At 36.3% G+C, this 20,807-nt stretch overlaps 3 protein-coding genes across 7 annotated transcripts in view; all 3 read left to right on the forward strand.

Moving 5' to 3' along the window:
* The window catches only part of LOC140155345 (arylacetamide deacetylase-like), a 52,716-nt gene extending 49,318 nt beyond the window's left edge, over positions 1-3,398 (forward strand). For 2 of the 5 annotated variants that reach the window (XM_072178148.1, XM_072178147.1), the window contains exon 4: positions 2,029-3,393. In XM_072178148.1, coding sequence (XP_072034249.1) covers positions 2,029-2,833 — 805 coding nt within the window. In that variant the 3' untranslated portion in view covers positions 2,834-3,393. Of the gene's footprint in view, positions 1-720; positions 929-1,463; positions 1,540-2,028 lie in introns of all 5 variants that reach the window. The other 3 variants (XM_072178151.1, XM_072178150.1, XM_072178149.1) reach the window with 2 other exon arrangements.
* A 1,759-nt stretch (positions 3,399-5,157) lies between these two features.
* Positions 5,158-8,127, forward strand: LOC140154493 (neutral cholesterol ester hydrolase 1-like). The gene is made up of 3 exons (XM_072177061.1): positions 5,158-5,405; positions 6,726-6,801; positions 7,323-8,127. The coding sequence occupies exons 1-3, from the start codon at positions 5,390-5,392 to the stop codon at positions 8,125-8,127; spliced, it is 897 nt and encodes a 298-aa protein (XP_072033162.1). The 5' UTR covers positions 5,158-5,389.
* A 4,448-nt stretch (positions 8,128-12,575) lies between these two features.
* Positions 12,576-18,087, forward strand: LOC140154494 (arylacetamide deacetylase-like). Its single transcript, XM_072177062.1, has 4 exons — positions 12,576-12,707; positions 13,706-13,913; positions 15,055-15,124; positions 16,738-18,087. The coding sequence occupies exons 1-4, from the start codon at positions 12,576-12,578 to the stop codon at positions 17,540-17,542; spliced, it is 1,215 nt and encodes a 404-aa protein (XP_072033163.1). The 3' UTR covers positions 17,543-18,087.
* Positions 18,088-20,807: the final 2,720 nt, after the last annotated feature.

Raw genomic sequence — 20,807 nt, forward strand, 5'->3', positions numbered from 1 at the left:
ATCCCTCGACGTCTCAGTTCTGTGACCCCGTCACGGGTCACTGACCAATCGCCGCCGAAAAATCAGACGGCTTGAGGAAGCATCCAGGATAGGATGTGAAACGTCGCCAGTCAATAAATAGTAAGTCCAGTTGACTAGATTTAATTTAAATCAACTTGATAAATACTCTATTAACATCAAATGCGCACTTCAGGTATTATTTTACTCTATGCTTCTGCTCAACAAAGGGAGAAAGAACATGCCATCACTATGTTTTTCTTTCTTGGTGATTAAGAGATCTGTGATGACATTCAAGCCTTTGCATCGGGGCTTGAGATTGGAATTCCAGTTTCTTTTCTCACGAAGTAAGGGCTAAGAGTAAAATTGTACAATTGTGTTGGGGAGTGGCCTTCCCTCTTTCTTCTTTTCCTTGCTATTTTCTTCCATTTCTTGCTTTGTTTAATCAAATCTATCATCTAGGCCAGCATGCATTTTATTAGCCTACACTGGCTATCCAGGCTTGTGCTGTTTTATAGTATGAGCTTGGAACGGTCCATGGATTTCCCATGGATTATCATGTGTCCCTCACGGACCAACCTGGGTAAACAGGCTAAGTAGTTCCAAAGGACTGATGATTTTTACTCGGTTCCTCGAAATACGAATGGAATTAAAGGAGTCTAAAAATGTAGGCAAATATGTACATTATTTATTTTTTGATACAAATTATTTATCCTGAATTAGATGTTATCAGTTTACCCACATCTACCGGCAAGCATCAGAGACATCATGGACCGTCCTGCTATTACCAACAACAATCCTGACTTGAACGTAACAGAAACTACCTTAGATGGAATACCTGCTATATTCTACCAGCCGGTTGGTGTGGATGACCAGGCTCTGCCAGCGGTGATTTATATACATGGAGGCGGATGGATAATTGGAAGCATTTGTAAGGAGAATGTAGATAATCAGTTTAACTTAATATCAATTATATTTTGTAAGAGTAAAAAGTTAGAAGTTAATAGGGGGCTAATCAGTGGGCTTCATCAAACCCCTTGAAGTTTGATCGCCCACCCCGGACAATGGCATCTCAAAATGCTTTTCTCCCGCGCTAAAATGTGCGCAAGAGATGGTCATAAATGAGATTAACCGAATTCATGTGGTTTCTTAACATCTTCGGGGCTGTGCAATATTAAGCCCACACAATACTATGGCTACTACTACTGAAACCGTTTAAAGAAGAGGGTTAAAGAACATGCACCCGTGATGGATTTCGGAGGACTTGTGACTTTATTTGGTCTCTTATCGCTTAACTTATGAAACAATGGTTTCTTAAATTATAATGCTAAATTTAAAGTTTTGAGACTGTCTTTATGGTTTTCTTCTCAAAATGAAGAAGTTGAAAGGACAACTAAGTACTATGTACATATTTGCTAATCAAACATGCACATAATTATGTGATGTACCTTTTAACTCTTTTGCAGATCAATTTCACCCAATGGTTACAAATATAGCGGTTTCACTCACTCGTTCTAGGCCTACTTTGGTCATTTCTGTTGGGTAAGTTTATGATTTTTAAATACGACCCCAAAAATCTGGTTAACCCTCCAGGCTGCTCAACTCACTTTGCATCAAGTGTGTAGAAGTTCATACTTCTGAAATCAATTAAATAATATGTTTTATAGTGGTTACAGAAGATTACGTATGAAGTATGCCAAGGGGGACTAATTCACTCCGAACAGCATACTCAGCGATTTGGAGGGTCACCGGGGTTTAATGTGTAGCATATTATGTGTAGGTTGTTTTACAACCCACTAATAACATTAATTTTACAAGTAACCTTTACATTATTGGCGTCGTTAACCATGTTTGTCAGTTTGTGTTTGGGGAGAGGAGTTGGGGTTAGTGAGGGTGTGTGGTACACGTGTGAAGTGGTCTGATATGACTGAGTGAGGTGAGGATGTGTGTGCTTGTTTGTTTGTTTGGTTTATAATATAGCTTATGATCAACTAATTTTAAAAATGCCGCTTATTTTTGTTTTCTAAACAGATATCGGCTTGCTCCCAAACACAAATTTCCAGCTGCAATCGATGACGTCACGAAAGGCATTGTTTGGCTGTTACGCCATACCGAAGAGCTAGGAATTGATAACCAAAGAACCGTAGTCATCGGTGAAAGTGCCGGAGGTAATCTTGCTGCGGCTGTGGCACAGAGGTTAACATTTGATGTTCAATACAAAGATTTACCGAAACTAAGGGCTCAGGTACTGATATATCCAGTTCTCCAGATGTTTGATTTAAAGACGCCTTCGTATCAGCAAAATGGACGCTATCGCACACTTATACTAAGCTCCGTTTTGATGGCAAAGATGTTTAGCAATTACATAGTCGGCAATGAAACACTGGCTCCTATACTTATAAACAATGAACACATCGCACCATACGCTAGGACAAGCACGCCATACTCCAAATTTGTATCTCACGATCTCATACCCCAAGAATTCAAAAAAGAAAACTATGCACCATTTGATATAAATCTTGGCTATGACCATGTTTACAACGAAATCAAAGATACCGTTCTCAATCCAGACTTCGCGCCGTTAATGCGCCCTACATTGGAAGGTTTACCGGAAGTGTATATTGTCACGTGTCAGTTTGATATCTTAAGGGATGATGGGATATTATATGCAAAGCGTTTGGAGAAGCAAAACGTGAAAACAACGTTACGCAATTACAAGACTGGCTATCATTCACAATTTCATTTTGCCCTTTCCCAACCGCTTCCGGAAAATTCTGAATTTGGTAATGATCTTGTCGATGACACATTTAAAGCTCTGGCAGAATTTACTAAATAAAGAAAATATTTCATACTTTAATAACTGATTAAATAATATCGTTAACTTTAATCGTAATGTCTAGGCTTACAATGATTTCTTAATAATTAGAAACCCATGATCGGGATTGATCGGGATCGGGATTGGTTTGAAAACTGAAACTGTTAAAGCAAAAAAAGAAAACGTCGTTAATGCGCCTTATATTGGACGGTTTACCGGAAGTGTATATTGTCACGTGTCAGTTTTGATGTGTTCAGAGATGATGGGATATTATATGCAAAGCGTTTAGAGAAACAAAACGTGAAAACAACGTTACGTAATTACAAGACTGGCTATCTGGGAAAATGCTACATTTGGCGTTCCGCACCTTGTCGATGACATACTTGAAGTTCTTGAAGAATTCACTAAATAAACAAATAATATGGTTAATTTTAATCATAGTCTTCCGGATGTATTATGTCTACATACTCAAAATAATTCAAGGATCAGAATCTGACAATCCTGATATGCATTCTTTCTTTTCTGTTCCCACTGTGCTAACCAAAATGCTTTTCATTGTCATGGGATTTCAGTATTCGGTAGTGCAATCATTTTTCTGTTGCCTTTAATAACATTACTGAATGAAAATGAAAAGGCACTTATCTGATTTGAAATGTTAATTTGTTTTTGCTAATATGTCAATCTGATCCCTCAATTTCTTTGGGTAATTCACATGAAGGGCTGAATATATACGTTCAAGATAATTATATGAGCTCCTTTTTTAAAATTTAAATTTAAACATCATGGCTTGTAAGTTTAAACGCTCTCGAGAAAATATGCCATGACAATCAAGTTGTATGCAACTAAAATCAGTGTATATAAATATATTATTTTCTTTACACGACTTGAAAGGACATTATAGTGTGACCGTTACGTGATGAAAGCAATTAGAATCATTCAACTTGGATATGGATATGCGAAGTCTTTTTCGGTATCTGCGTCACTCTGTCGTAAGCGTGTATCTTACTGTGCCGGATATTGACGACTACAAGTGTTTTCCTTCGATGGTGCAATATTGCGTTCCTTTTAAAACTACCACGTCGTGCACGACTCCACAGGTAGAGTCAATTGACTCCACGGGTAGAGTCAACTGACTTGTGACAGTCAGGCGACTCCTTTTGAGAGTCAGAGCTAGCTTACTCCACTTTGAGAGTCACTGTGGCTCCATTCTGGCTATCAGTGAAGATCATACTTATACTTATTTTGAGTTACGTATAATATAAACTTCATTTTCACTGCTGCTTTTACCAGTCAAGAAAATGCAAATGTATGCAAATTAGGATGTTTTTCTAACAATGAACACCATTTCCTCAGAAAAAAGTGTGTTTTCAGAAAATATAGCCTTTTAGCTACAAGATCAAAATCACATACTTGACATGACTTTAAAATTTGGACAATTTGGGCGAACTTGCTCAGGCTTGGTTGGAATTGCCCATATAATAAATACTTGTGTTTGCAGTGAATAACATTGTTTTGAAGAAATACTTGCATATGGGGATCTACTACCTAGACAAGAAGATTTGACCCGACATGTAGCATGTAAGTACGTAGCTTAGAAAATACATTCATCATGAGTTGAATAAATACAACACCCCGGTACAACACAGACTATCAAAGACAAATAAACTTGGTTCAAAGGTATAATACTCACATTGAGGTTATATGATCATAATGGAATAATAAGGGAACTGAAGCGTCGAACATTTTAGTAGCATAGTTTTACTGTTATAAATATGAAAAGGCAGATTTTATTGTTCGTTGTTGGTGTATTTTCTGCCGTTGTAGTTTACTATGCAACGCTACCTGTACCAGAAGACATTCCAAACCCAAATGTATTGCGGGGCATCACGGTATTTGTTGACATGGTATGTTTAACGATTTTGTGCTTTATTTGTGAAAACAGCTCGTCAGTTGTAATTTTCTGTATATTTTCTCTTTGTTTTTTTGTTTTTTTGTTTTGTTTTGTTGGTACAACACTCTGGTTACATTCCATGTTCGAGTGCAGCACGTGACGTACTGGAGGTGAGGTACGCGTGTTTGTGCTTCAGTGTTTCCGATAATAGCGCGACGGTGGAGTAAAAACACCGGTAACATGAGCGTTGTCTAGAAACTAAATTACGCCATCCCTAGGCTATATTTCTTCGATATTGCAAGACGTGTAAGTAATGACATTTTATGCGGAGCAATATGATAGGGAAGGAACGGGGGACTTATCTCTTTTGCTTTCATACTTTTCTTCGCTCACTGTGAACCCCCTTTGTACCCAAATGTGTTAGCGACAACTGCCTAGCATTGGTCAAAGTGACAATTTAAGTGATTATTGTAATATTGTTTATCATAAACTAGGTGGAAGTCGTTTTCCCACTTCTGCCAACAAGCATTAGAGACATCATAGACCGTCCTCCTATTACCAACAACAATCCTGACTTGAACGTAACAGAAACTACCTTAGATGGAATACCTGCTATATTCTACCGGCCGGTTGGTGTGGATGACAAGTCACTACCAGCGGTGATTTATTTACATGGAGGCGGATGGATGCTTGGAAGCATTTGTAAGAAGATAAGAACACAGATAATCGTAATTGTATTTGAAATATTATTAATTATTAAAACTATCCTGATTGTCAGTGTGCATGATGTGCAGAGATTCAAGTTCAATTTGCTCTGGGCATGGGTATATTGCATACAAAAATACCTAGAAATAAGAACTGTCTTTAAAACCGGGTGGGAAATATCGATATTTATCGGTAATAAAATACCACCAATGACATATTAGGAAATACTCAAGGATTTTCATGTTGAAAGCTGAATTGAAAATGTATGCTAAATAGGTCTACATTTAATTCATACTTGTAACAAAGGACTCATGGAAATCACGATCACATCCACCGAGTTTCACGACAATCCAAAAATCTATATTCAGACGACCTTAAGAATGTTTGCTGCTCAAGGAAAAACCTGAAGAAGTTGGTCGCCAATAATTTGTATTTACTTTTTAGATTTTCTCGATCTAAGCACTATAATTGGCATTGAGAAATTTGAATATTGGCTAAATATGAAAGGAAATCTATATTATAGATATAAAGTTTGAAATCAATATCACTTTTGTTGGTTTTGTAAGAGTAACAATATTAATGGGTTTCACCAAACACTCCTACCCTTAAAAGTTTGAACGTTCACCATATCCATCCTTCGAATAAGATACAGGTGGTAGCTTTTTTTCTCAGCTAAATTGAGCGAGAAGTATGGTCCTTTGATTAGCTCACGTCATTTGGTGGCTTATTTGAACGTCGAGAAAAATCTCCTTTAGTAAGACGAGGGTTAAAAAACACCCATGACGGATTTCGTACTGTCCGAGAACTTGTTTTAAAGTCGCGTATGAGTGGGATTCTACGGTTTAGTTTTATATATGATATTCTTGAACATATAGAATAATTTAATAGGTGACCAATCGGCACACTTGGGAAACCCAAGGATTCTAAGATCAAAGTGTATACAGAAATCAAAATTGCTCAAATGTTGTTCAAATCGCTAATAACTTCAGATTGATAGTCGTAGGTAGGTCAAACTTTACTTTTGTTAATCCTTATGACCATTATAATTTAGATTAGGTCGTAACCAAATAGCAACAAATTCATGTTTTGTCCCTGTGTAAACTTTGATTTCCTAGATTCGTATTCTATACACTTCAGAAGTAAAAGCAAAAGATGTTGGCCATAGCCAATTTCACGGTCACAATCAAGTTCTACACGACAAATTGTTAACGCATATATACTTACTTTCTAATTAAAGAGCGCGGGGAATGAGACTCATTTATTGTGAAACCGTTAAAACAACTTAATCACGTAATGTGATTTTTGAATTCCTTTCAGATCAAGCACACCCAGTGGTTTCAAATATAGCAGTTTCACTCAATCGTTCTAGGCCTACTACGGTCATTTCTGTTGGGTAAGTTTATGATTTTCAAATTCAATCCTCTAGGCTGCTTTAACCCACTTTGCATCACAAAAGATGTAGAACTGAATATTTCTGAAATCAATTCAATTATGAGTTAGGTCTATAAACGATCAGGTATGAAGTCTACCAAAGGACGAATTCACTCGCAACAACATCCTAGGTAATTGTAGATGAGCATATCAAGCCCTGATGAGATAACCGTGATCAAACAAGACCTGCTGCTATAGAGAAATGTGAATACACTACTCTCGTGAACAATTACAAATCACAAATATACGAACATTATGTGTGTGGGATGTGGTGTACCTGTGTAGGGAGGGTGCGGTTGTATGGGATGTATGTGGGGTGAGGTGTTTGTCTGTATTATTTTCCTGTCTTTATATATAAATTTGCTCATTAAGAAATGTTACAGATGTCTGCAAATTAATATCGATTTTTGTTAGGTTAGAAGCAACGTGAGGGTATTTTAAAGCTAACTTTATAAATGCCACTTATTTTTGTTTTCAAAACAGTTATCGACTTGCTCCCAAACATAAATTCCCAGCTGCAATCGATGACGTCACGAGAGGCATTGTTTGGCTGTTACGCCATACCGAAGAGCTGGGAATTGATAACCAAAGAATCGTAGTCATGGGTGAAAGTGCCGGAGGTAATCTTGCTGCAGCTGTGGCACAGAGGTTAACATTTGATGTTCAATACAAAGATTTACCGAAACTAAGGGCTCAGGTACTGATATATCCAGTTCTCCAGATGATTGATTTAAAGACGCCTTCGTATCAGCAAAATGGACGCTATCGCACACTTTTAGTAAGCCCCGTTTGGATGGCAAAGATGTTTAGCAATTACGTAGTCGGCAATGAAACACTGACTCCTATACTTATAAACAATGAACACATCGCACCATACGCTAGGGCAAGCACACCCTACTCCAAATTTGTATCTCACGATCTCATACCCGAAGAATTCAAAAAAGAAAACTATGCACCACCTGATATAAATCTTGGCTATGATCATGTTTATAACGAAATCAAAGATACTGTACTCAATTCAGACTTCTCGCCGCTAATGCGCCCTATATTGGAAGGTTTACCGGAAGCGTATATTGTCACGTGTCAGTTTGATATCTTAAGGGATGATGGGATATTATATGCAAAGCGTTTAGAGCAGCAAAACGTAAAAACAACGTTACGTAATTACAAGACTGGCCATCATTCCCAATTTCATTTAATCCTTTTACAAGAGCTTCCGGAAAATTCTGAATTTGGTGACGATCTTGTGGATGACACATTTAAAGCGCTGGAAGAATTTACTAAATAAAGAAAATGTTTCATCCTTTAATAATTGATTAAACAATATCGTTAATTTTAATTATAATGTCTGTAGGCCAAGTTACAATGATTTCTTCATAATTAGAAACCCGTGATCGATTCCGAGATTTGACCGGAAAACTGAAACGGTTAAAGCCAAAAAAAAACTCCTAATCGATCCCTTGATTAGTCTGCTAATACCATAAAACAAATTAATGTCAATCGTAACGCATGCATATATATACGATATCGTCGTCGTCCTACGAGTCATAACCGACCCGTTGTCACCCTTTTGATGATGTCATTCCAGCTATTTAGGTCTTGTGCAAGACGATAGGCTACAGACTCTTTGATTCATTCTGTTCATCGTGTCTTCTGTCTCCTCTTCTGCGGTGCCCCTTAACATGACCTTGAAAAATGATCTTCTCCAAGCAATCTCCATTTCTTCTAGAAACATGGCCAACATATTGAAGATTGTTGCGATCAATCTTCTGGCATAATGAAGTGTGATCTCCTATTTGACTTTTGACAAATTCATTTGTTTTTGTGTTCTTTCCAAGAATTTGTCAACCACTGTTCCCGAGCTTGGATTCTAGATTTATCTGCTCTTCCAATAGCCCATGTTTCGGACCCATATGTAGCATTCGGAAAGACCAGGGCATCCATGATGTTCATCTTTGTTGTTTTAGAGATTCCTTTCTCTTTCTTAATATCCGTGAGTGCAATAGGGCAGAGGGACGTACGGTATGCTTTCATGAGCAACCTTTACCACCTGATGGTCAACCTCAAATGCTATACTTCTTGTATCAACATTACAGTAGATTAGAAATGAATATCATCGGTTAATGGTTATATAGTTTGAGCCATAATGTTCGATTTAAGTCAAATTTGCATTTTGTTGTTATTTTGGTTTACCAAAAAATGAAGAAATATAATCAGCAATAACTATCAAGAAGAGTTTATATCCATTTTAAGTCAAAATAATGAGATATTTTAAAAATAAAACGCACTATAATATATATTACCTTGGAGCTCTACATAATGATTTTATTGTTGTAATTGCAATTTTAATTTTAAAAAAGCATTAATTTAAAATTATCCTGTTTCCTACAAAAAATGCAACAAATTCGGCAGATTCCATGTATATGTGTTAGTTCTGACATGTGTAAACATTACGATTAAACTAAACCAACAAGCCTATTGAAAAACAACAAGAAATAGACAGTCATCATGGTCATATAGAAAACGGCACAGCACACAATTGTGACACAAACACACACAGCATGGCCCAAATACACCAATGAAACCTACACCACTCCACGCCATACATAAATTCTCCCAGTCACATTTCCCCAATATGAAATTTAAAAAAAGTTAAATTTTAATATTACTTCTATTAAAGTTTGGCAGAGGCGGGGTTCGAACTCACGGCGGACCACGCCGCTTTGGATATGCTCTATGAGCCTAGCGCCTTAGACCACTCGCCCACTTGTCTTGATGGAATCCATTTGAAACTTATTTGAAGATATAATCGCAACTTCAATAACGGCCTACCACGTGACAAGCAAAAGCAGAAAACGTACCATATTTTGGAATTTTATTTGCCTAAAAACATTAATGTGTATTAATAGCGCTCAATTGTTGTTAATCCGACAATAATAAATGATAAATGCGCGTCTATATGGACAATACATTATATCGATTTTGACATGTGCTCGCACGGTGTCAGTACATTAGCATGGTCAGTAAAATACTATAGAGGAACCTACCATTTTTCTTGTATACACGTTCGATGTTTTTATCAATTGCATAAAAAATCCATTTTAGACCCCAAATGTTTCTTCGGGAAATAAAAGATTAGAATATCATAAAAACGAAACAGTAATCTTTTGCCGGGTCTAATGTTATTTCTACATAGAATTTTTAACGTTTTTTCTATCCTTATTCTTTCTCAAAAAAAAAATATTTTGGCGTATATAAAATTTAAATAAAATTCTCTGCCTCATAAACGACCTCAAATATGCCACAATTGGGTATCACGAATAGTTATATATGATGTGCAGTTAATATTCATATTTTCTTTTATACAGAGGATGCTTCAGTTTTGACAGGAAAAATATTTTCTTGAAAACCCTCTCACTCGGTTATTTCAAAACAGTAACCACGCTTCCCTAGAATGTGCAATAATTTAGCATTAAAATTTTTCTTATTCTAACAGCAAGCGTTTCTAGAATAAATTATGGCGAAATGTGGTGTAAATGAAACCACAGCAGTCCAGTTTAAAACTCACCGATAAGAAACGTTCTCATTCATTTCCCATTCATTAATCTAATGTAAATTACAATGATACATTTATTACATGCAAGACTTTATAACTCGTATAGTTGAGGTAAGTGGTTGATTGATCAACTCTGTTCAGTAAAAGCATTTTAATATCTCTTACTTTAACATTAGTTTATTCCTCAGACAATACAAAGCTTGCACCGTTAATTATGTTGACCCAAAACTTTTGAATACATTACATTATGATCAGGGCTCTAGTTCGAATCATTTGTTTGAAATCAATCAATATCAGGAAGCATAATGTAAAGTTGTGGTGTTTAACGTGTGACTTTGGGGTAGTGTTCAATTGTGCAATATTTTCGCCATTTTATAGAGTAAAAATGTCGTCAAATAATGAAGATCGACCATTTTGGATTATCCGGAATATGAATGCAGACTACATAAGACGCTTGGGGTAAATTCTTAATGTTCTTCTTACCCATGTTAGCAAGAACATGAAAACATTCTTACAATAACGCTATTATTCTGCGATAGTCCGTGTTTCATGAGATGCCAACACTTTGGCTGTCGTTTAAAATCTACCGATAACGCAGCCTGTAATGTTATCTGCGGTTGTAGTAGTTTAGGGAATGAATGTAGCTAGTTGTTTTATTAACAAAAATTCCGATACTTTTACAAATATCGGGATTAATGCATGCGACCCTTATGGTATGTAAAAGACGTTGCAAATTGTCAGATGAAAGAGCTTACAGACAGTACGATCCACAATAGGTATCTCGTGTCCATTCCAAGCAGAAACGTTTTTCAGAAACATGTCACCCTTTTTCAGCAATCGCTGAAACCTAAATATGCATTTCCAGGCGATCTGTAAAAAACAGCGTAAGCATAAATGACTATGAACTTGGGATACCGAAACAAATGTTTCCATTTTTGTCAAACCTATTATAATGATACGGTAATTACCCCCCCCCCCTCCTCCTCCTCAAATAATGGCTTTCATTTTAAATCCCAATGAATCATTGCTAAAATTACCATCCGAAATCTGAACATATATACTCGTAAGCCTACAATTGGATTACGTTGTGTTTGGGTTTTCTTTTTAGCAATTGAAATTGACAAAAAGGCTCAAAAATGTTATTTCTTGTGTTAATATCTGTTACTTATTTCTTCCACACAAATTTATTGGGTGATATTGTTAACAGAATAATTAACAGATAATTTATTAACACATGAACACATTAAAAAACGTGTTCAATGTAACACACGTTTTATAAATATAACATACAGGTTAAAAATGTAACATATATGTGTTCAAATCTATACATACATTATATGTGTTAAAACTGACACCCAAGTGTTAATAAAAGTGCTCAAATTGGTGCGGTAGTGTTAAATAATGCATTAGTGTATAATTATTAAGTGTTACTATTTTTAAGTGTTTATATTCTAAAGCAATAATGTGTGATTTGCATAAAGAATAGATTCCTATTTAAATGTTAGTTTTCACTGATCACATTGTTCCCTTTTAATTTCGAGCCAAACAAATGAGAAAATTGCTATTTCATTCCAGCTCAAGCGGAGCTTCACGCATCATGGACTTATAAATAAGACGTAAGACGAATAGCGAAATGCACACAGTTTATACGTCACTGATGCAATGATACATGTACACATGAGCTCACATTCACGAGATTTGATAGCCATCATTCGATCGGTTAATTCGGAATAAAACCGGACATCTCCGTATTTAATATAAAAACTTAAATTTACTGAAAAGCACTTCAAACTTTCACGTGGTATTTTAGTACACCATTGGGCATTACAATCATTACAATCATGCAAAAAGTAGAAATTCGAGAAAAATTGAGGGCGCAGTGGAGCAAATCACACATTATGGCTTTAACACTTTTTTCTGAAATGAAAACATTGTTTGAAGAAAGATTTGTATACCGTATATGGGAAACGTCTACCAAGACAAGAAGATTAGCCCCTACGTATAGCATGTCAGTACGCAGCTTAGTAAATATATTCACCAAGGCTAGGATAAATACAGGCTATCAAAGACAAATAAACCAGGTTCAAAGGTGTTTGCCCATATTGAGGTTGTATGATCATGGGATAATAAGGCAACTGGAGCGTCGAACATTTCAGCAGCATAGTTCTATTGTCACAAATATGAAAAAGCAGATTTTGTTGTCCGCTGTTGGTGTAATTTCTGCCGTTGTCGTTTACTATGCAACGCTACCAGTACCAGAAGACATTCCAAAGCCGAATGTATTGCGAGTCATGACAGTATTTGTTGACATAGTATGTTTGACGATTTTGTAATTTATTTGTGAAAACAGCTCGTCACCTGTGATTGTCTGTATATCTATTTCTTTGGTTTTTTGTTTTGTTTTGTACTATATAAAAAAATCATCTGTACCTATAAGGTTATCAGATACTCAGATAGTGAGTGGATGCAAAACTGAGAATTCTTGCCATGTTTGAGTACAGCCCGTACATAACGGAGTTGGCGTGGACCTACGTGTGTTTGTGCCTCAGTCCCGGGGCCTCAGTGTTTCCGATAATAGCGCGACTTGTTGAATAGTAACACCAGTACCATGATCTTTGTCGATAAACAATTATGCCATCCTCAAGCCCATATCACCGTATATAGTTTCTTCTTTCCATCGATATTGCAAGGCGGTTAAGTAATAACACTTAAAAGGGCATTTCGTGATCCACAGTATCATCCCCCCACTTTTCTCAAGTTGAGATTTATATATCACTGGAAACCTCTTGCTACATAATGTTTATGTACAAACATTTCGTGCAGATTAATTCGTTTTGCAAAGATATCGTGATATTTGAATTTCGTTCTGGTGCACCAGAACGAAATTACAACACATTGTCTATGGAGCAGTGCAATACACATAATCACGCATAACTTGTAAACGCAAAATCGGAATCAATTTAAATTTTGGGAATAAGCTTTTTTCGTGGATATCTTCTGAAAAATGTCATAAAAAGAGGATGCTAGGATCACGAAATACATACGGAACAAGGTGACAGGGAAGGACGACGAGGAACTTACCAAACTAGGCTAGGCCTATCTCTTTTACTATTTTGTTTCGAATATGTAACAAATGATCTTAGATACATAAATACAAAACAAATTGCTTTCATACTTTTCTTCGCTCCTATAAACCCTCTTTGTACAAAACTATTTCTGCGACAACTGCTTAGTGGTTGATCAAAGTCAGGTAAGGTGAGTGACAAGTTAGGTTTATGTGATTATTGTAATATTGTTTATCATAAACTAGGTGAAAGTCGTTTTCCCACTTCTGCCAGCAAGTATCAGAGACATCATAGACCGTCCTCCTATTACCAACAACAATCCTGGCTTGAACGTAACAGAAACTACCATTGATGGAATACCTGCTATATTTTACCGGCCGGTTGGTGTGGATGACCAGGCTCTGCCAGCGGTGATTTATATACACGGAGGCGGATGGATAATTGGAAGCATTTGTAAGGAGATCATAGATAATCGTGTTTTATATTATAAATATAATCAATTAAATTTATAACGAATGTATTAATTCTGAATTAATTAAAAATATCTTGATTGTTCAATTTGCTCTGGGTTGCATATAAAGATACCTAGGTTATATAGAAAAAACAAATGTCAGTAAACAATAAATTGTTTTTACTTCTCGATCTAAGCACTATTGGCGTTGAGAAATTTGAATTTTTGCTAAATATGAAAAGAAATTTATAACTAACTTTTGTAAGAGGAAAAATATTAATGGGTTTCACCAACCACTTAAAGTTTGATCATTCACCATGTCCACCCGAGGTCAAAACGTAAGTTTGTTGCGATTTGGTTAATATAATGGTCATAAGGATTCACAAAATTATAGTTTGAGCTACCTACGACTTATCAATCTGAAGTTATTCGCCAAAAGGCGTTGTGTTAATTAATTTGAACAATATTTGAGCAATTTTGAATTCTGTATACACTTTGATCTTTGGCCGATTGGGCACCCATTGTATTATTTTATAGCTACGTGTCCAACAAAATCATAATCATACGCGACATTACGACAAGTTCTCGGACAGTACGAAATCTGCCATGTGTGTGTTTTTTTTAATCCTCGTTTTACTAAGGGAGATTTTTCTCGATGTACAAAAACGTTCAAATAAGCCAAATGACGTGAGCTAATCCAAGGACCATCCTTTGCGCTCAATTTAGCGCAAAAAGAAAGGAGCGAGCTACCACCGACACCTATTCGGGGGCCTGTGTAGTCTGTAAACTTTGACCCTGAATAGCTCAAATTCTTATTCTACACCACAGTTGTCAGCATAAAAGCAAATAATGTTGGTCATATCCAAATTAATGGTCTTTGTTTGAAACAATGGCTTTTTTAATATAAATTAAAGATTTGATTGATTTTGTCATTTTCCTAAAAAAGGAAAGATGTAAGATAAGAATGTATTATAGTTATTTGAAGTTACTTGGAAGATCGGCATGTACCATGTACAGACTTGCTAATCAATGAACGCGGCGATTGAGATTGCTTTAAATTCTTTATGTGGATAGCGTGTGTGTGACATAACTTAATAAATTGCACGATCCAGCACATATATGAGATTTTTTTCTCCTTTGCAGATCAAGCACATCCAATGGTTACAAATGTAGCACTTTCACTCAGTCGTCCTACTGCGGTCATTTCTGTTGGGTAAGTTTATGATTTTCAAATTCAATTCCGAAAATTAGTTAACCCTCTCAGCTGCTGAACTCACTTTACATAAACAAAAGGTGTGGCAACGGCATATATCTGAAATCAATTCAATATTATCACGTATGAAATCTACGAAAGGACTAACCCAGCAAAAACGTTTTTAAAACGTTTTAAATAAGTTATATTTTGGGTTTTGGTTAAGGTAAAAACGTTTTAATAACATTAAAATGTCGGGTTATATAAAGGTCATGAAATCGTTTTAAAACGTTTTGTATGAAAACACACTACAACAATATTTCTAAAATGTTTTCGAAATGTCATAAACTATTTTTGCAATCATTTTGGGCCAAATATTTTGTCAACACTTAAATAACATTATGTTAAAATATTTGCACCCAGCAAACACAGAAATGTTCTTAAAATGTTTTTTACAAAACGTTTTAATAACAATTAAATGTCGGGTTATATAAAGATCGTGAAAACATTTTAAAAACGTTAATGTAAATATTTTGGGCAAAAATTTTTTGCAAAATATTTTTTCAACCCCAAAATAACATTCTGTTCAGAATGATTTGTACCAAGTTTTCAAAAATGTTTTTGGAATGTTATTAAAACGTTTTATACCCTTTATATAACCCGAAATTTAAATGTTTTCTGTAAAACATCTGTGTTTGCTGTGCAGTAAATTACCAACAAATGTTATTTAATGATATGAAAACGTTTTATACCATTAATGTACCCTTTATATAACCCGACATTTAAACGTTTTCTGACAACCTTTTATAACCTTTTGCGAATGATGTCGAAAACGTTTTGTGTGTGCTGGGAATTCACTTTCAACAGCATCCTAGATATCCGAGATCAAACTTGAAATTTTTCAGTAGGCCTATTACTTTGAATCCTATTGCTGTAAAGAAACACACTATTCTCATGATTGTGGTGGAAATATTAAGGGTAGACTAGGTATTGTTGGTCGAATCAGCAAAAAACGATTTTATTATCTAAATCAATATATTATTGAAAAATAACACTTTGATGTTTTGCACAAGATCATTCTACAAATCATATACTTTGAAAACGTGTTTGTTTGATTTGTTGTTGTTAATGAGTTATGTACGTGTGTTGTTGTTTCAGCCTTCTTTACAACATAACGTTAAGGACCATAGGTCCTACAAAAGTATATCTGTGATATTTATATTCTCCTACACACTCGGTATGAAATGATTAATGCAATTTTGCCAACGCTCACTACCATTCGCAAGATGCTGTGAACTACCAAATCGCAACAGTTTAAAATATATAGTTACTAACCTTACACAAATAGATCACAAGTATAAAAACCAAATATGTTTGCGGGGTAGGGTGTGCATGTATAGCGCGGGTGGGGTTGTATGGGGTGTATGTGGGGTGGGTTTGTGTCTGTATTATTTTCCTGTCTTTAATATTTGCTCATTAAGATATGTTACAGGGCATGTCTGCAAATTAATATTGATTTTTGCAACGCAACGTAGCTGGAGCATAGAAATATGTAGATAGGTCTAAGCAACGTGAGGGGTGTTTATAAAAACATCTAAATTTATAAATGTCATTTATTTTTGTTTTCAAAACAGTTATCGACTTGCTCCCAAACATAAATTTCCAGCTGCAATCGATGACGTCACGAGAGGCATTGTTTGGTTGCTGCGCCATACCGAGGAGCTGGGAATTGATAAACAAAGAATCGTAGTCTTCGGTGAAAGTGCTGGAGGTAATCTTGCTGCAGCTGTGGCGCAGAGACTAACATTTGATGTTCAATACAAGGATCTACCGAAATTAAGGGCTCAGGTACTGATGTATCCAGTTCTCCAGATGTTTGATTTGAAGACGCCTTCGTATCAGCAAAATGGACGCTATCGCACACTTATACTAAGCCCCGTGTGGATGGCACAGATGTTTAGCAATTATGTAGTAGGTAATGAAACACTTGTTCCTATACTTGTGAACAATGAACACATCGCACCATACGCTAGAGCAAGCACACCCTACTCCAAATTTGTATCCCACGATCTCATACCCGAAGAGTTCAAAAAAGAAAACTATGCACCACCTGATATAAATCTTGGCTATGACCATGTTTATAATGAAATTAAAGATACTGTTCTCAATTCAGACTTCGCGCCGTTAATGCGTCCTGTATTGGAAGGTTTACCGGAAGCGTATATTGTCACGTGCCAGTTTGATGTCTTAAGGGATGATGGGATATTATATGCAAAGCGTTTGGAGCAGCAAAACGTGAAAACAACGTTACGTAATTACAAGACTGGTTTTCATTCCCAATTTCAATTTTTCCTTTCTCAACCGCTTCCGGAAAATTCTGAATTTGGCAATGACCTTGTCGATGACACATTAAAAGCTCTGGAAGAATTTACTAAATAATGAAAACACTGTATTCTTAAATAAGTGATTGCTATTAAAATAGCGTTCATTTTAATAGTAATCGGCCACGCACGTGACCCATGGGCACGGCATACCAAGACCAGCAAGCGTGACCAAATCCTCATGCCATTGAAAAGGATAGAAACTCTTTAGATAATATCATCAAATTAAGTATTGATTGAATAGCAATAGGGGGTGGGGATTCCGAATTTGTTCTATGTTATCAAAAATAATATTTTGAAATTATTTGCCAACGGAAACAAATATTAAAAATATATATTTATTTATTTAATCATAAAGTTGAACAAAATAAGACATTTTTGCTGCACAGTCTCGTGTTGTTTACGGCCTTTGGATTCAACTGTACAGGAAGACACCAATTATGTAGAAGGTCACTTTGAGACTTACTGTATACAAGCTGTTATACAAGCTGTTATGGCAGCGCGGAGGTGGTCACGTGCATATACGTATCTATAAATATAGTTGAAGCATACTGGTAATAGTCTTTCATATTGTATGTCTAGGCTTACAAAGCTTTTTAATAATTAGAAACCCATGATCGGTTTCGGGATAAACCTGAAAACTGAACCTGTTAAAGCCATATGATAAAATATACATACGCTCAGATGATAAAATATACATGAAGGTATACCTTGACGATTATTGTACAAGCTCCTTGTATTTTTGTATTCTCATGGACATATCTTTTCTATTAAATCATTGTCATTTTAAAAATGTTCACCATTGCTCTTATGCTAATGTAAACTATTTCATTGTACTAGATAGGAATACTCATATGATTATCGTACAATTTGGTTTTTAAATTGAATGATTCATTATATTTTTGTTTAAACATTTGAGGCTGTATTGGCCTTGTTTTGCTTTGATTGTGTTACTTTTAAGTAACACAATCAAACCCACAATCAAAGCAAAACAAGGATTTATAAATGGGGTCAGAACAGTTTCTGCTTTCCGTTTCTATCGTTTTGTATTTTTAAAACATAGTACCCTTTGTTGTTCATTCATGATGGAAAAATTAATAAATTTGATTACTTGATTGATATATAATATTTATTGCCGTTGATTTATTTATATATTTACAACAATTCAGCCAATAGACTTTTGGCGAAAACCCCAAACAAGAAAATATATATAAATCAGACCAGACGAAAAGACGAAAAAATAAAAATGAACGATGAATGGGATGGTAATACCAGAGGGTATGTGCATGTAGGTAAAAAGATTTCTGTGACAAGGAACGCTGTCACAACGGAAGATCAAGGGCACAGCTGTTGAGGTTGTGAAGGCCAGAGTGCGGATGCAGATTGAACAGGTTGAGAGATGAGCAAAGCTGGTAAAAGCAAAGCTGGTATAGATGACACAGTGTGACAAGATCGCGACCTTTCGAGAGGAAGGGAAAGTCTACTTTTGAGAGAAGAGCCTAATGCGACAGTTTCCATTCTTGTCAAATCATACGGAAAGCAAACCGTTGGGGGGATTTAATCCAGTTGGTGTATGTCTGGTTTAAAGGGTGGTAAGTGATGTATCTATATATTCAAGTGTTTCTTCCATAATACTGCCGACATAGACAGTCCAGTAAGGTTATTAATCCAGATGCCGAGGAATGTCACAGATCTGACGGCTGGCTATTCATGAAGAGCTGCATCTGTGGATAATGGTCCTGTTTGGTAGAGATGATCATGACCTTTGTCTTACTGGCATTGGCAGACAGATGATTGGAACTGGTAGGGCAGACATTGAGGTAACGACATGAATAGCAACAACTTGTATACTAAAAAGATATGAATGAAGGCAGGACATGAGTGGACCAGTGACACCAACATATCTAAGTTTCCACAGCAATAAACGACCATGGGTTACTCTGTCAAATGCCTTGGCGAAGTCATGGAAGTCGAAAAGCGCCACAGCAACATTATGCCGATTCCCCAGAGCATAATACCAGTTACAACGGGCTGCTGTTAGGGCATCAGACGTTGAGGAAAACCAATGGACGTGTACTTTGAGGACGTTGAAGAAAACTGGGAAGTGGGAATGTTGTTCTGCATGATTGAGATGTTGGAGGATGTGCTGGTGAATGACCCCTTACATGAGTTTACTGATAATCGGTTGAAGAGATATAGGGCAATAGTTGGAAGCAGACTGGCGGTCACCCGATATGAGGACTGGAATAGCTTGAACAGAAGAGCAAGGAGAGGAGAGACTGAAAATGATGTGATCTTCAGCATCACAATGGTGATACCATACTCCGGCGGTAGAATTGTCTTTCAGTTTGCGGATAAGCTTAACAGCCCGGGGGGGCACTCACATGTTAAGGTGGTACGGGTATGTGCGGCGCTCAAGGGTCCCTTTTTCAGGCTCTCCGGCAGTTCCTTAAGCCCCACATTTGGATCTGCTCCAGTTCTTTGAGCCTCAAACTCTGACAATTGTAGCTCTTTAAGCTCAAATTTGGAAATAATTTAGAAATTTTTAGCTCAACAGCCTATAATTTGGCCCTAATTTCAGTTCTTCAAGCCCCTATTTTGCCCGAAAATCAGTTCTTAGTTCCCAAAGTTCGGCGCTTCACGCCGCACACCCCTACCAAAATTTAAGTCGAGTGCCCCCCCGGGCTTAACAGGTTTCACCAGCGTAGTAGCTGAAATGAGAATTAAAAGAAACAATATGAACATTAACAAAAAGCAGAAAGCTAAAATCAAATTTCTAGTCGTTCTTGATTTAATAATTTCATCGGAAATCAAATAAAAGTGAGCGTGCGAGCGAGATCCTATTCAAGGAAACGATTGTCTTTATATCTGTTAACAAATAAGTTACAATAATTATGCGTGCCCTTGTCACCAAATTTGCATCATTTATTAATTTGATTACCGACTTACATCATGTAGGGGTATGCGACGCATATAGCTGCATATGTCGCCTCAAATAACAATTGGTTGCCGACCCTTTGTCTGTATGGCAACTATATTTCTGGTACCGTAAACGTAGCTGGTAGCGTAACATCTGTGTAAACATATCTTATACTTGCATATCATATATTGGATTACTTCGAACACCTTGAACTATGGGTTTTGAAAGCAATCCCACAGAATGCACTTTGACTTTGAATTTAACCAACAATAATATTTCATCTACATTTCTCCACAGTAACGCAGACTTTCTCTTTGTTAATGTTGCCATTCCCATCATCATGACAGTTGGTATCTTGGGGAATTCTGCCTTTATTTATACTGTATTTCGGGTACAAACCATG

The sequence above is a fragment of the Amphiura filiformis genome, chromosome 6 (assembly GCF_039555335.1).
Source record: "Amphiura filiformis chromosome 6, Afil_fr2py, whole genome shotgun sequence".
Classification (NCBI taxonomy): Eukaryota; Metazoa; Echinodermata; class Ophiuroidea; order Amphilepidida; family Amphiuridae; genus Amphiura; species Amphiura filiformis.